Raw genomic sequence first — 17,241 nt, 5'->3', positions numbered from 1 at the left:
CAAATGATATGTGCTTATCAAGATCCTTGCCAGTAAGATCAAGCAGAAAATGGTAGAATTTGATGAGCTTGCTGGGAACGTTGGAGAGAATTCTCTCGCTCAGCCGAGGAGCCCCTGAATCAAGACGCGCTATATTGTTATTTAAACAATGTGAATAATAATAATATTAGCTAATTAGTCCAAGGGGTTGAGCTTGGTTAAAGTATTGAGTTCTCAATGTGGAGACCCAAGTTCAACTCCCATGAGGGACACCTTTGTGTGGAATTCTAAGTTGTGACTCTTGGTCTTCCATTGGTTGTATTTGTTACATTGTTTAAAGTGGATTTCTAAGTTGTGACCCTTGGTCTTCCAATTGTTGTTTCTAGTTTGATGCTCGAAAGGAAGTTTGTAACGTGGATGCTCGAATGAACAAAAAATGAACTTTGTGATTCTATGATACTTAATACAAAATAATATTAGCTAATTAAACACTTCCACTGCTCACAATCACTGGAGCGTTATTTTTAAAAAAAAAAAAACATTATCAATGACAGAAATAAATATCCATGTGGACGATCACAAATATTTTGACAAGTGGACTACACAGTTCAGCATTGGATAGAATTTTCGACCATCGTCGAACAGGTATGTTTATGAGTACATATATTTTCTGTTTCTGAGAATAAAATGTGTCAGAACTCAGAACTATACAAGCAAGAAAGTGGTTTGTCTAGATTGAAAGACTATCATGTTTAATACAGCCCTGATATTTAATCCCTCTGCTGGAACTTCAAAAAGGTTTTCAGTTCCCGTTGTTCAGGAATTGGCATCTCAGAATCTTCAAAGTCTTCCTGAAAGATATATCAGATCAGAGAAAGAGCGCCCAAATGCCTTTCCTCCTCATCATTCGGACATCCCCATAATTGATATGGACATTCTTTTGAAAGATTCTGATCTCCGCAGACGAAAGGAATTGGAAAAACTTGGTATCGCTTGCCAGCAATGGGGAATTTTTCAGGTGGGTACACCAAAATTGAGTATATATTAGACTAACAATTGCTAGAAAGAATTTGTTTACATATCAAAAGCTGTTACAATTTGAAAACAGGATCTTGTAGCTTAAACAACCCATCCTACATTACTTCAAGTAAAGCAAAATAAGTCACAGGGCTATAAGGCCAGCATAAAGGCTTCCTCTCTATGCATAGAAATCAGGGTTTTAGAAAAACATTTCCCTCCTTAGACTATTGATGTTGTTTGAAGTTTCCTTATAGGATATGGTCGTTTATCCATGTGATGTGGAATTACCCCTGTAATGGGTCTCATATCATCTCTATTCTTGTATCTTGCTTATTTTACTAAGATGGTACATATGTCTCCATGACAGGCTGTGAATCATGGAATTCCTCTGTCTCTGCTGAACAGGATGAAGGGAATTATGAGAGAATTCATTCAACTACCATTGGAAGAAAAACTGAAGTACAAAATGCAAGAGATTGAAGGCTATGGGCAGGCCTTTGTAACCTCAGATGATCAAATACTGGACTGGGCAGACATCATAGCCTTGACGACACTACCTCCAGAGAATAGGAAAATGGATTCTTGGCCAAGAAAGCCAGAGGATTTTAGGTACCTAAATATTTGTGGTTGAATGTTATAAAATATCACTGGATTGATCTCATATAAAGTCTGTTTTCCCTCTTTTGCTTTGCTAAGTCCCTGATGGCTATAGATATGTAAAGCATATCTAGTTCTTCAATTCCCTTTTTCATTCCATTTCAAAATATTTGTTTCATATGGATGTGTGAAGCATATCTGCTTCATTAATTTTCTATCTATCCGACTTCTATCATTTTCATTTTCTATCTGATTATGCTGCCCATTTGTTGCAGAGAAACCGTGGATCAATATGCTGTTGAAATTCAAAAGCTTGATAATACAGTTCTTTCCCTTTTATCAGAGGTTGTTGGGTTAAAACCAGACTGTTTCATTAACATGTTTGGGAAAATGTCACAGACAATGCGAATGAATTACTACCCACCCTGCCCAAGACCAGATCTGGTTTTAGGCATAAGCCCTCATTCAGATCTTAGTTGCCAGAAACGCGACGGTCTCCTGTCGTTTCGCGTTTCAACGCGAGAAACGCGTTTCTCGTTTCTAACGGCCGTTTCCAGCAGGCAAATTCCTTTTTGGGTGTTTTCGATTTATCTTCACTTTGCATGCGAGACTTGCAGAAATCTTTAGCACTTAAAATAACGAACTCTTTCACTTTACTTCGTACCAATTACTATAAGTGCAGTAAAGTAATTGTTTTTTAATGATTTAATATTGACAGGTTGAGTTTTTTTTTTGGCTCATGGCTTAACTTGGATTAAGCAATAGATGCATGCACTATCAATTTGAAGTAAAGTAATTGTTTTTAAAGTAAAGTAAATGTTTTAAATGGTAAAGTAATTGTTTTTAACAGGTTTTTATAGTAAAGTAAATGTTTTAAACAGATTTGACAGTAAACTAATTGTTTTTTATTGATTCAACATTGACACATTGATTTTTTTTGGCATGTAAAATTGCATGTTTCATGGCTTAACTTTAGATTAACTAGTAGATGCCTTTCAATTATGTAGAATAATATTTTATAATAAAAACTTGCATATACATATATTTTTATAATAAACTTACATGCGTATATATCTATTGTTTTGTATTTTAGAAACTTTAACTTCATATTTTTTATTTATGTGAAATAAAGTTTTTTAATGAAAATATATATAAAACTCCATGCTTTTTCATTTATGTAAAATAATTTTATATATATATATATATATATATATATGTTTCTTATACGCAACCTTTAAATATTCCGTTTCTCGTCACGTTGCCGTTGTGGTTGCGTTTCTCGTTTCTCGTTTCTGATAACTAAGATTCAGATGCAACTGGTTTGACAGTGTTGCTGCAGGATGATGAAACGGTAGGGCTACATATCTCTAACGATGACAAATGGGTTCCTGTTCAACCCATCCCCGGTGCCCTGGTTATCAATATTGGGGACATGCTTGAGGTAAGAATGATGGATTTTAAGTTTTGGGGCAAAACAATGTGCAGGACCTATAAAATATTGCTAACTTGTTTGCAAGATAATTTCTCTAGGTTTATAATTCTGAACTTTTTCATCCAAGCTGTGAATGTTTGTCTCGATTAAAGATTTCATGTATCAAACAAAACTGTCCCCTCTTTATTCTTGATGACGTATTACCTAGGTTTCTGTTTACTAAATGGGGAGTAATGTTTGATGCCACCAGATTGATATCAAAATGTAAGTTTGGTTTGTGTGTTTTATTCAGGTAATAAGCAATGGAATATATAAGAGTATTGAGCACAGGGCGGTCACAAACATGGACAGAGATCGAATCTCCATTGCCACATTTTGTGCTCCAAGTATGAAAACAGAAGTGGGTCCTGCTCCTGAGCTCATAGATGAGTTGCATCCCTGTCAATACAGAAGATTTATTCGTGCAGAGTATATGCAGAATTTCTTTTCTGGCAAACTTGAAGGGAAGAAGATTGATTTTGCCAAAATCAAGTCATAACTTTCTTGATTTGAATTTGTTCAATATGGTTAAGACCTAGGGTGGGAAGGCAAAAGATCTACATTCAATTTGATGAACTTCATCTATTATGGGTTTTTTCGGGCTTTTACTTTAAGCAAGTTATCAAGTTATCAGTGATCAGTAATGTAATGAATTGCATGATTAAGTAACGTATATTTTTTCTGAATCCCAGTTTTCAACATTGGTATGAATGTTACGTAGTCATTAAAAGAACAGGAAGTGATAGTTGATATTCATGAAGACGTTCTGGTCACAATCTTTTCTCTTAAGATGGTTGTTTCATTAGGGTTACTGTTCAGGTTCTAATAGTCCTATCACTACTTGCACACTTAACAATTAAAAAGTTTTTTAATAAATTTCACATGTATCAATAATCACAATAACTAAAAGTCTCTTACTAAATTTCACATGTACCAATAGACCCTCATTTTTTAAGTTTTTTGGACCATAATTGACTCATTTGTACATCTTTATTGGTACCCATAGCATACAGTATTGGCAATTTTTAGTGCACGATTATTGGGCATCTTTAAGCAGGTTTCGATGACACTTTGAAATATGTACTTTTTGACCTTTACACACATAACGGATCTCACAACGTGCATTATTACTACACAAAAATTAAAAAGACAACCAAAACTTTTTTTGTCAAAATCCGATGTAATAGGGGAGAGGACCCAGTAGTTGTGCACCCTAACTCCACGCTTCTTAAAATCTTATGTGGAAATTTCAAATCACTCTCAATTTTTTACAGCAGCTTGCTTGGCAAGTCCCCTGCTTATAACTGAGGTTTCAGGGCCACATCATCAAATACGATGCCACATCAGTATGCTCTTTGCCAAGGTGTCCAAAACAACCCAAAAAAGGTGAGACCAATAGACGCTGTGCAGCTGATGTGGCATCACATGATTGGTTGTTTTTTACAACAGAGGGTATATTTCATTCAAGTACTGGTATTCATCATCAGCAATAACAACTTTAAAGTCACAACTATTGATGCAATGTTGTACAAAAATTGGACATTAAATCCGCAAATATGGGGTGGAATGCGCTTAACTACTAAATCTTTTCTCTTATTTAGAATATGTGAATGCACGAAATTAACTATAAAGACTATTGATACGCTAGCTCTATTATTATTTTTAATTCTTATTAGAAACATCCGGTCAATTATTGATTTATGCTGTACCGATTCAAAGTTAAGTCAGAAAATGTTACAAAACGTCATACTGTAGTAAAACTGTTCTCTCTAGAATGGTAAGGATGGTACTGCCAACTGCCAAGAGAACCCTGTTACAAAGTATTTTTTTAATTTAGGTTCTGGAGTGAATCTAAATTAACATACTAAAAATGTATGCACGAGTACAATTGGATGGAGAATTTAGTGTATTTTTTTATAGGCTAAAAGCAAAACATAATACAGGAAACAAATAGGTACAGCATATAAGACAGGTAGGAAAAAAAGTGACAGAAGATGACTGAACATCAGCCTACAGCATGACGATTATAGAAAGTGCAACAGTAAATCTACAGCTGCTGGAAGACAAAACACAAAACACGGAGATAATCGCTTACAGAGGCTCATCGCGAGTACTTCACTCGCAGAATTTACAACTAATGAGAAGTATCCACCAAGCATTTGGAAATGAACATAACCATAAGTATAAATTTGTTAAAAAAAAAATGTTTAGTAATTGCGAAAAAAAACTAAAAAGAAAAAGAAGTCGTTTAGTAAGTAGTTTTGATTAAGTAGTTTTGACTAAGTGTAAAGTAGTAGGGCTTCAATCAAGTAAAAAATGGGAAGCAATTAGAAAATGTGAAAGAATTTTGATCAAGTGAAAATGGTATTCAATGATTTTAGGGGAAGTATATTAGTAGGCATTATAGTTAATTTTGTGCATTCATAGATCTTACATGGTACATTCAATTTCAATGATTTTTTTTATTGTTTTCATATGCGACTTAGTTGCTTATAGCTATTGTTCTGGATTCTAGCTAGCAACGATGCACATTGTGGAATCCGTTATGTGTGCAAGGGTCAGAAAGTGCTCATTTCTAATTGTCATTCGATGCCTACTTAAAGATGCCCCAATAACCATGCATTGCAACCACCTTAAAAATGACCAATACTTATTCACAAATGCCCCAATAGTTGTGCACTATGGACACCAATAGAGTTGCACAACTCCTCCCATGAAGGTCCAAAAATTCAAACCACTAGGGGTAAAGTGGGTGGCTATTGGTACATGTGAATTTTATTAATAGGCTTTTAGTTATCACTTTTTTGGTTGCTTTGAAGTTAGTAGTTGGGGGGTTGTGTAAGCAAGGAGTGAACAATTAGAATACGGGCGGTAACTAGTCCTCTTCCCCTAGCCATACCAAAAAAGTAGGAACAAAGTTGAGCTACCTTTGCTAACAAAGGATGCAAAGAATCAAAGGTAGGAAAAGAACATGGGCGGCTATTGGTACATGTAAATTTTATTAATGGGCTTTTGATTATCACTTTTTTGGTTTCTTTGAAGTTAGTAGTTGGGGGGGTTGTGTAAGCAAGGAGTGAACGATATTTAGAACATGAGCGGTAACTAGTGCTCTTCCCCTAGTCATACCAAAAAATTTAGGAAGAAAGTTGAGATACCTTTGCTAACAAAGGATGCAAGGAATCAAAGGTAGGAAAAGAATAAAACATCATGTGAAGTATAGGCATATAAATAAATGTCAATGCTAAGATATGGCAATCAAATAAGATTTTGTAAAAAATGAACAAGAAATAAGCATGTTAGCACATATAATAAATGATGATAAATAAAATACATAAATAAAAGTGTTGCAAAATAATAATATAACGAGGAAATGAAGACATAACATTTACATCCTAAGTGTTCAAAGTGTATAAATTAGGAATAGCTACAAATATAAAATGTTTAGTAGGGTCGCAGGGAGCAGTAGGGTTGCAGGAAATGGAAGATGGCAGCAAGGTTTCAGTTATCTTTAGTAGGCTCATCAAGGACAGACTAAGGGTGCCCTTCGATTCACCCAACATTCAAATTTTGATATCAATCCCTTTACCAAAATCTTCAGAAACAAACCTTTTATCAAACCGGTTTCAGATTTACCTTCAGGGAACCAATGGTTGAATCGTTTTGCATGTCTCCAAGATCAGTCAGATATCCCTGACATTTTTTTCAATCAACCTTTTGTTCAACTGGCTCACTCATTTCATAAACAATCTCGTAAAGAAAAAGGTAATCTGCAGAATTATTTGAACTTCAACAACTATGAACGAGGAGCTTCACACAAACAAGGGGCTCGTAATGATTTCAAAGGACACTCAGGCCATCGCCCGTTTATTCAAAAATCATTCGGGCCAGAAAAAAAATTCAAAACCCTGTCAAAAATTTTCTACCTTCGAAAGCGTATCGGTCAAAACAATAAGAAAAACAACCGGTTTTTGACATCTGTAAAGAAACTCCATCTGTATCCCAACAATCTTTGCTCAAGGGATGTTTTGTTGAACGGAATAATGAAGCAAACCATCAAGGTGACCATGGAGATCCCCTCAAGTTAAAACCTGTGCACCTTGTGTGGAAAAGAAAATAGGCCAATTTCAAGGAGGTGGATACCCCTTTTCCCAAACCGGCTTCAGTAGAGAATGCTTTTGTCATCAAGATAACTTTTCCTAAGCACGTTCTCTCTCAGTCGGTCTCATTTCTCTGAAAGTCAACTCTCATTGGTAATTTTAGTTCATCGATCCCTTTTCAAACTTTTCTTTCATGGGCTAATAGTCACTAGTCAGGTTTTCTTGATCTTTTCTATATTGATAGCCATTCGGGGTTTTTTATTGTTATGTTTTCTTCATCTGAAGATAGAGACATAGTCCATAAAAACAAAGGCTGGTTTTGTCAAGGGGCTGGTCTTTTTACCTTGCCCTGGATTCCAAACTTCAAACCAGATGCTAATCTATGTAGATTTTACCCTTACTGGATTTCTTTACCGAGCTTGCCTTTGGAATATAGAGATCCGGATATTGTTGAGATCATGGCTAATCAACTAGGAATTTTTGTTTCTCATGATCTTGTACCCTTTGAAGTAATTCAAAGAGATGTTAGAGTTTGCCTTCTTCTTGCCTCAAATAAAACCCTGCTAAGGCAATTCTCTATCACATCAAAATGGGGTTTATAGTATCAAGACATTGTTATGGATAACGCAAAGGACATTTGCAAATATCAGCATAAACTAGGACATTTTACTAATGCCTGTAGTGGTCTCGAGTGTTCAAAGCTTTTAGTTTGTAAAAATCACTGCTTAGACCCTCTACTGTGCACTGTCCACCAGCATGAGGCAATTTTATCTTCTAATTCTGTACAACCATGTAATGATCCCTTTGAGCCTCATGATGACTCAAGTCTTGAGCCATCTTATGTTCAGTGGATTATTTAGTTGACCAATTTCTGTATCATGTATAGCTGGATTCTCTATAGCTATAAATCTTCCATCATGCCCACAATGGTTTTCCAATTATGTGACAAAACATCTGATGACAAAGAAGTTATAGTTCGGGACCTAATGTTTAACGAATCCCTGATTGATATTCAAAGTTTAATGCAGAATTTTTTAGTTTCAAGGGTAGTTGTTTCAAGTAAGGAAGGTCATATTCAGGAATTAGCAGATGATATTCTGTCCTCTTTAGCTGTTGCTATGATTGAGGAAATTGCAGATTTGGAAGGTGTTAGTATGACAAATGTAATGTGTCCCTTACAAAAGGCAAGGTGTTGTTGTTCAACTATTGACTTTTCAATGAAAGGGAAACTTCCCTTGGTGAAAGAATCTCCTTTTTTGAGTAAACCTGTTGAATTAAATCTTTCAAAGTAGATCCATCAAAATTTATCTCTGATCTCCCCTCACTTAGATATCCATTCGCACAAAATTAGGCAGGAAGTAATGGAAGCCCCTCCACATGATGGTGAGACAAAGATAAAAAAAATTGACTATGCATTGTCCTTATCAGTTGAGCAAAGCCCCAGTATGAAATCAGAAGTGTTTACCACTCCTAAAAAGAGAGGTAGAAAACCAAACTCTGTGAAGATTCAAGAAGAAATAGAGGCAGGTGTTCAGAGTACTTTAGACGGAAAATTCAAGGTATCAAAAAGAATTACAAGGAGTGCGAAAGGCACTCCCTGTTCACAATGAAAATGATTTCTTGGAATGTCAGGGGCATTAATGCTCCTGACAAAAGAGGGATAATCAAGTCTCATCTTGATTCTTCAAAGGTTGACATCTTTATACTTCAAGAAACAAAGTTATCAGAGGAAATGTATCACAAAATAGTGGCTAAATGGACACAATTTGGATCTACCCATATGCAAGGTGTTGGGACCTCGAGAGGATTGCTCACATTATGGAATCCTAAAAAAGTTCAAGTTCACCTATTAGATCAAGATCATAATTGGCAAATGTTGAAAGTAGTATGTTATGACATGACCTTTATGGTATTCAATGTTTATGGTCCTACCCCCTCTCAGGAAAAGAAAGATCTATGGGACAAACTAACTCATTTTCTCCAACAAGAAGAAGCAAATAATTTTATCATTGGGGTTGATTTTAATGCAATTTTGTCTCACAAGGAGAAACAAGGAGGAATCTGCCCACCCCCACGAACTATGTAGGATTTTCTAAACTTCACCATAGAAAACAACTTATTGGATGTGATTCCCAATAATGGTCTCTTCACTTGGACTATCAGGAGATCAGGCTTCCTTCAGATTGTAGAGAGACTTGATAGGCTCTTTATTCCTTTGGAATGGCGCCTTAATCAATTGAGTTATTGTTCAGAAATTCTTCCTATTTCAGAATCAGACCATTTTCCAGTTCAAATTGTACTTGAATAGCAAAATCAGAATCCCATGTCGTGTTTTGGTTCTTCTTTTAAATTTGAGCGCATGTGATTTAGACATCCACACTTTCAGGCTTTATTAAGACAGTGGTGGGTATTTGCCCTTGCATGTAGTGGAACAAAGATGCACCAATTCTTTAAGAAACTTCAATTTATTAAGGTTTAGGCTAAGGAGTGGAATGGAAAGGTCTTCAAGAATGTATTTTCTCAAAAAAAAATCATTGCACAACAATTGGAAGAAGTTAACCAAAATATAATTTCCAAGGGATTGGACCAGCTTTTGCATTCTACACAGAAGGGTCTTCAAAGTGAGTGGGAAGAGGCTTGTAAGAGAGAAGAAGAATATTGGAGATAGAAATCAAGAGAGCTTTGGCTGAAGCAGGGAGATTAGAACACAAAATTCTTTCATGCATCCACAAAATAAAGAAAAGCATAAAATGTTGTATTCTCAATCAAGCATGCAGACACAGGGGTATTGATTAAAAATCTAGCAGATATTCAAGATGAAGGAGTAAGGTTTTTTAAGAATCTATTAGCCCTTGTACCTTCTGATTTAGAGCCTTCTTGGAATGATAATGTTAAGCTTTTATTGCAGTCTATCCCTCCTTTGATCTCCGACCAGGATAATAGAGTCTTACTGACCCCTTTCACTTTGGAGGAAGTCCACAAAGTGATATTCTCTCTTTCCCCGAATAAAGCTCCAGGTCTGGATGGGTTCACCGCCCTCTTCTTCCAAAAGTGTTGGGATGTGATAGGGTTTGACCTTTTGGCGGTCATGGAAGAATCCAAGAAAAGGGGAGAAATGCTAAAAAAACTTAAAGCAACAAATATTGCTCTCATCCCAAAAACACCTTCTCCATCAACATTTGCAGAGTTCAGACCTATTTCACTCTGTAACACGATCTATAAGATAGTAACTAAGGCCATTTACCTCAAGCTACATTATCTCATACCTAATATCATCTCGCAAGAACAAGGGGGTTTTGTTCCAGGTAGGGAGACTATGGAAGGAGCTCTAGTAGCACATGAGGTTTTACATTCTATCCATGAAAACCAGTAAGAAAATTTTGTTGTCAAATTCAATATGATGAAAGCATATGACTAGGTTACGTGGGATTTTCTCTTTAAGGTATTATCTAAATTTGGCTTCTCAAACAAATGGTGCAAATGGATCAAAACTTGCGTCTCAGGTGCACACTTTTTTATTCTAATAAATGGACATCCTTCAGGGTTTTTCCAGGGTACACAAGGAGTAAGACAAGGTGACTCTTTATCACCTTTTCTCTTCATTCTTATGGCAAATGACTTTAGTAGATGCATCAATTTTTCAATCTTCAAAAGGGCTTTGGCATGGAGCCAGTCTACCAGGTACTTTAATAGCAGTAACTCACTCTCTTTTTGCTGATGATACATTGTTATTTGGTAGGTCTTCTTTAAAAGAAGCTAGGCACATTAAGCAAACTTTGGAAGTCTATTCTTCTGCTTTGGGCCAAAAAATTAATGCTGCTAAGTCTAAGATTTTCATCTTTAACACATCTCCAATCTTGTCACTATAAATATCCAAGATTTTGGTCTTCCCAATGGATCAATTGCCATCTTCTTACCTTGGCATTCCTTTCTTTATGGGGACAAACAAATCTTCTTATTGGTTTGTTGTTATTGGTAGAATCAAGGCTCAAATTTTAGCTTGGAAAGTAAAGTGACTTTCATTATCAGGTAGAATTCTTCTTATAAAGTCAGTGTTAACAGCAATACCCAACTATTACATGTCTGTTCTCAAAGCACCCTCATTTGTCATTCAATAATTGCAGAAACTTGTAAGACATTTTCTATGGAATAGTAATATGACAAATGAAAGGAAAATCCCCTTAGCCTCTCTAGAAAACATGTCATGTCAAAATCCCAAGGTGGAGTAGGTCTTCATAATCTAAAGCATCGCAACAAGGCTTTTGGAGGAAAAATGATTTGGAAAATGTACACTAATCATGTTTCCAAATGGTGCCAAATTATGCAAGCTAAATATTTGGACAACAATCAACCATCTAGAGTTTTGAAAATTTTGGATCCTCCAAAAGGGTCAGCTATTTGGAATTTTATGATGGATTCAAGAAATCTAGTAACTAGGTATGTTTCATGGCAAGTCAATAATGGTTTCAATGCTAACTTTTGGACAGACTCATGGTGTGGGCATCCTCCAATTGCTCAAATGGATAATATGGAAGATATTATGAATATAGCTATAGCTCATTGGGGTACAAAATTGAGTGACTATGTGTCCGCTGTAAAAATATTTTCAGGTAAAATAATTTGGAAAGACCCAATTCTTCTCCCAATATCCACTCAGCAATCTTCTTCCTTGGCAGTTATCTTATTGAATATGACAGTTCTCATGTCTGATAGGGAAGATGTGTTAATTTGGGCAGCTTCTAAATCAGGGCAATATTCAATTAAAGAAGGTTACAAAGCCATACAACAAGGTTGTAGTAGTAAGGTGAGTAGTTAGGCATACTCATTCTGTTGGAATGATATTGTTCTACCAAAAGCAAGTTGTTTTGCATGGTTAACGTTGAACAAAAGAATCCTAACAACAGATAGACTAGTAAAATTGGGCATTTCACAAGCTTTTAATTGTGTGCTTTGTGGCTTAGAGGAAGAATCAGCTAATCATTTATTTTTACATTGCACTTTTGCCTCCTAATGTTGGTTCTTCATCATGAATAAACTCCAAGTTATGATGCCCTTCCCGAAATCACTTTGGGATATGTTTAACTCTTGGCCTCTTTTATTTTTATCATCAACTTTCTCAGGCATTTGGAAATGTGCTCCTGCTCTCATCATTTGGGCCATCTGGTGGGAGAGGAATAAAATAAAATTCAGAAAAAGCATCCTCTTCTCTGGATTGAGTTTTGGTCAAGTTGGAAAATTCGATTGCAGAAATTATAAATTCTTCTCTCACTAATTCCAAGGACATTCAGTCATTCACCTAGTGGGACAAGGTAATTGTAAAATCATGGAATGGTATTATTATGCCAATAGGGATTCCTCTGAATTGGTCTTCAACTCATGTTAGAGATAGGTCTTCCATAAAATGGTTACCCCCTGCACCTAATTTCTTTAAGATCAACTTCGATGGCTCTTCCCGTGGAAACCCAGAGAAGTTGGGAATTGGAGTTTGCATTCGAGATCATTTTGGCAAAATGTATGCTTTCCAAGAATCTCCTATCCCTTCGGGTACCAATAACTTGGTAGAGGCAAATGCCTTACTAGCTGGCCTGGTGTTAGCAAGGAAATGTGGTCTCTCCAACATACATTTAGAAGGGGATTAATTAGTTATCATCAATGCAATTACCTCAAAAAGATCTAAGACTTGGCACCTATCGTATGTTTTGAAGCATATTTTGGATTTACTTGACACATTTTCAGATTACATTGTTAGCCACACATTAAGGGAAGGCAATTCCGTAGCTGACAAATTTGTTGTGATGGCATTTCAGTTGAGTTGGTTGCATCTCCCATCAAACTATCTTCATACCCCGAATTGCTTGAATTGGTAAAAAAGGAAAGTACAACATTTAAATTACAAATTATATCTTAAAAAGTACTCGAATGTATGCATTTAACCTGAAGCCTGCGGATATGATGACTGATAGGACACTTGCATATATGCATTTAAATGTAGCTTGTGGATGGTATGAATGAGAGATAAGTGCGAGTACTCTGAGATTTTCATGATGTTATTTCACACAGGGTAAAGAAGATTTTGGCCTCTCACACATCCTCTCAGCTGCATTATTGTCACATGTTAATGCAAGAAATCTTGAACTTGATTTTTAAAGACCGACTAATTATTGCATTATGAGATTTTAGGTTTTGTTTATAAATGGAAACTTGCTTGTTTTCATATACACAGTTTTCAGCAGAAGTTTTCGAAGTTTTTGAATTTTGAAGCATCTCAATGTACAAAAATATGGAGAATGGCTCTTGCGAAGGGTGCAGGCAAATGCATTGGGAGTACATGCCATGGAATGATCGTGTTCCAATGCGTATTACAGAGCCCTCGGCGGCATTCCATGGACACATTGATGATGGGGACCTCGATCAACTATTTCATCTGCATAACCCACAACTAAGAAGAGCAGTCAAAGATTTCACTGGTGAGGAGATTTTGTCCCCTCAAGCCAAAAGAATTCTATTTCCCTATCAACTTCTCAGTTCTTTTCTGTCCAATGCTCTTGATCTGTTGCAATCGATTCCTCTGCTCAAAATAGTGTTTTTTAAGTTGGTAAGGCAGAATGTGCTTGAACCTGCCACGTTCCATGAAGCTCTGGTCAATTATAATCTATGGCAAGGGTCGGCTCTCTTAGGGGGCTTGTTTCCACGACATTTTATTCAATCCATCCATGCATACATGGTTCTTTATGACCAAATCAAGCATTCCCTCGAAAGGCAAAACTTTCATCATGTGAAGAATGGTCTGTAGCAATTTGGCAGACAATTGGATGAGCATATTGTGCACAGAGTCAGGATCAAAGTTGGGGCTCTCATGGTGATCTTGGAACTAGAAAATGTTGATCCCAAACTACCAATTTCACAACCGGAGGAAAGAGGATGAACTTCAGATAGGGTGCCAGACCTTAATGCACCTGTGCAGGATGGGGCCTCGGGATGGACTAATAGCTTCTCACAGCCTGAAGTGGCAGAGGAGTGGGAAAATATAGCATCGACTCCTTCGAGGGAAGCCAGACTGCGACAACACACAGAGGTCAATATCTGCGAGGTCATTCGTCGCCCTAAGGAAGAAGTAGAGTCGGTGTGATGGGAGGAAGATATTTCAGCCTTCAACGGCCCCGAAAATCAAATCCTGGGTGACGCAGCCATGGAAGAGTAAAAAGATTATGGCTCTTTGTTTTCTGCTACTTAGAATATGTTCTAGTTTTGATATACAAGATCAAAATCTACACATCATAAACATGTATATTTTGATGTACCCTTTTTTTGTAAGTTTGGGTGATTTGTCCCCATACAGCGTAGATTTAGTTTTTTGTAGTTGAACCGGGATTCAGAGTTTTCTTCCTAGTTCTTTCTCTGATGAGCTCTCGAACTAGGTCTTCTTATTATTAATATATCAAGTGCTCGTCACTTTTTGCTTTAAAAAAAAAAACATTCAATCCATTAATTAATTATACTAGTCAAACGAAAAGGTAAGAATAAGAAACATTGAAACTAGAAATGTTTTTTATGAAATGAAACTTAAACACGAAATATATCCACATGTAAGTTGTCATTTATAAGTCTATAAATAGATTGGAAACTATTGAAGGTGAAATATGGAAGCAAATTGATAAAAAAAATTAAATGGGGTATGGTTGTCATACTAGAAGGTGTTACTACTTCTTGAACTATGTTGTAGTTGAGCTAGAGTGGTGCATATGATCTTCATTCAAATAACTCTAAATTTTTGGGGGACCTTCTCCTCTACTATGAGACCTTATTTCATTTTGCATCAACCTTTGTGCATTCCCTAAAAAAGAGATATGCACACATAAACTTAAGAACAAGAAAACATTAGCTATGTTTATAGAAAACCATCTTAGTCAATCATCTATTTAGTATATTTCAAATTTTCCAAAAAAGTATATATGGGAGATTGCCAAGTGTGTGTACAAACCTAGTGAAAACGTAAGTGATTTCTTCAAAATAGGAGATTTGACAAAAAAAATCTAAGAGGTTGATCCAACCAAAAGTGGTGGGTAAGTACATATAAATGGTAGACAAAAGGGGGGCAAAGTGGCTACCATTTTTGTGAAATCAAGTAAACTCATATTAGATAAATAATTGCTATTTATGCAATCAAAATTTGAAGTTATCACGTGAACAAGAATTATAGTACTTTGAATCTAGTTTGTTAACTTATTTAAAAGAATAATGTTTAAGATTAAAAGGGTTAAATATTGTAAGCACACAAAAGTGTTCCTATTTTTCATATTGAAAATAACATAGTGTTCATTATGCACCCCATTTTTTTTGTTGCATTTAGTATATTGTAGATTCACATGATCTATATATAGTGAAGAGTGAGTACTAGAATGTGTGTATGTGTGTGTGTGGCCCCTTTGAGTAGAACTTCACTTTGACATGGCCTTTAGAGGTAATCACATGGTCTTTGGAGTTGGATCTTAAATAAGAAATGATAATGAAATTATCCTTTGGGATTGCTTTAAAATCTTGCTAGATGGCACAAACAATGAGACAAAATTTGTTTCCCATTTTGATGGCCTTTGAATGTGCACTTCAAATAAATTTGTCTTGATAGATATTGAATGGGACTAACAAATTATAATAAGAACATTATCCATGTGAAGGCTTATTAGCTAAAAATTCTCCATATGGTTAGAAAAAATTTATTCACATACTCAGATATGATTGGGGACTTCTATTTCAAACATAAATTTATCATTAAAAAAAAGGCTATGAACATCTTGTCTAATCATGACATTGATTAGTATAGGGAAATCATATTTTCAGAAAATTTGGATGCGTGACAAAATCATAAGTATAAAAAAAAAAATTAGAAACCAAGCAAGAAAATATTAATTTGACATAACAACTCTCATGCTCCTAGGCATGGATGTAAATCAATAGTTAGGAATTCTATCCATACCCATTGTCTCACATGTGTTTGAATGTAATCTATAAACCATTAGCATGAAATGCATTTCATAAGCAACATGGATGCCAGACCAAATATGTATCTCTATTTGCATCTATTCATGCAAAGAAATAGGATCTCTAAAGATTGTTGCACAATTTTTTCACATCAAATCAATGTATGTGGAGAGGGTGATTTGGAAGGTAGTCAGGTAGAATGCCCTAAATATCAATTAAATCTATGAAATGGTTCTATTGGAGATGCTCTTAACAAATTATATGCTAGCTCTAAGAAGTGATAGCCAGGGAATGTTGGTTGTAAATGACTTCCTCAACTAGAGGTTCAAAAATGAAGTGATAAATGGGATATCATCATTTAACTTTAATTCAAACACAAGTCTCACTACCGATGCATTTTTTTATTTTTTCTTTTAAATCACCCACGGTACTGAATATTTGAAACAAGTGATCACAATTTTTAAGGAAACATGAATGTATTTTTCTTATTTATTGAACACCATGAGAAGCTTCAACTTCCACCACAAAGAGATTGACTTTTGGAAATGTCTAAACTCTAGGCTTAGATGTCTTCTAATCTATAGGCCATTGACAAGTTATAATACTCTTGGAATGTAACAATTTATTGTCACGCAAAAGATATGTGTTGTATCCATTTATTTTTGAATTTTAATATAATAGGAGCTACTCATAAGGTAACAATTTGCAAATATATATTTGTGCTTTTTCAGATTCAATGCATTTTGAAAATTGCATGTGTAAGTGTGTACTTGTTCAAAAAAGATAATTATTTTTTGAATGCCTAGAATAATTCTATATGTTTTTTCAAATTTTGATAAGTGGATCAAAAAGTTATAAAGAAAAATCAATATATATGCACTTTAGAAATATAGAAAGATTAGTAAAAAAATTAAAAATATGTTAATGTACTTCATATAGAAAAAAATATATGATTAGAAAGCTAAGAAGATGTGTGACATTTTGGTAGTAATTCTATAAGATTTTATAAAATGGATAAATTTGATGACGTTAAAATTGAAAAATATTATTGAAGATAAAATATATCGATTGAAGGAAAATAGAAGCTTAACCCTTTAA

General features: G+C 35.3%; 1 protein-coding gene across 1 annotated transcript; it reads left to right on the top strand.

The window, feature by feature from the left end:
- The first annotated feature begins 616 nt into the window (after window positions 1–616).
- Window positions 617–3,753, top strand: LOC131032823 (protein SRG1). Its single transcript, XM_059221681.1, has 5 exons — window positions 617–997; window positions 1,367–1,608; window positions 1,872–2,067; window positions 2,909–3,037; window positions 3,321–3,753. Exons 1-5 carry the CDS (start codon window positions 728–730, stop codon window positions 3,564–3,566), a joined length of 1,083 nt encoding a protein of 360 aa, XP_059077664.1. The 5' UTR covers window positions 617–727; the 3' UTR covers window positions 3,567–3,753.
- Window positions 3,754–17,241: the final 13,488 nt, after the last annotated feature.

Source organism: Cryptomeria japonica, chromosome 5, assembly GCF_030272615.1.
Source record: "Cryptomeria japonica chromosome 5, Sugi_1.0, whole genome shotgun sequence".
Taxonomy (NCBI): Eukaryota; Viridiplantae; Streptophyta; class Pinopsida; order Cupressales; family Cupressaceae; genus Cryptomeria; species Cryptomeria japonica.
This window is presented reverse-complemented; position numbering and strand designations above follow the sequence as displayed.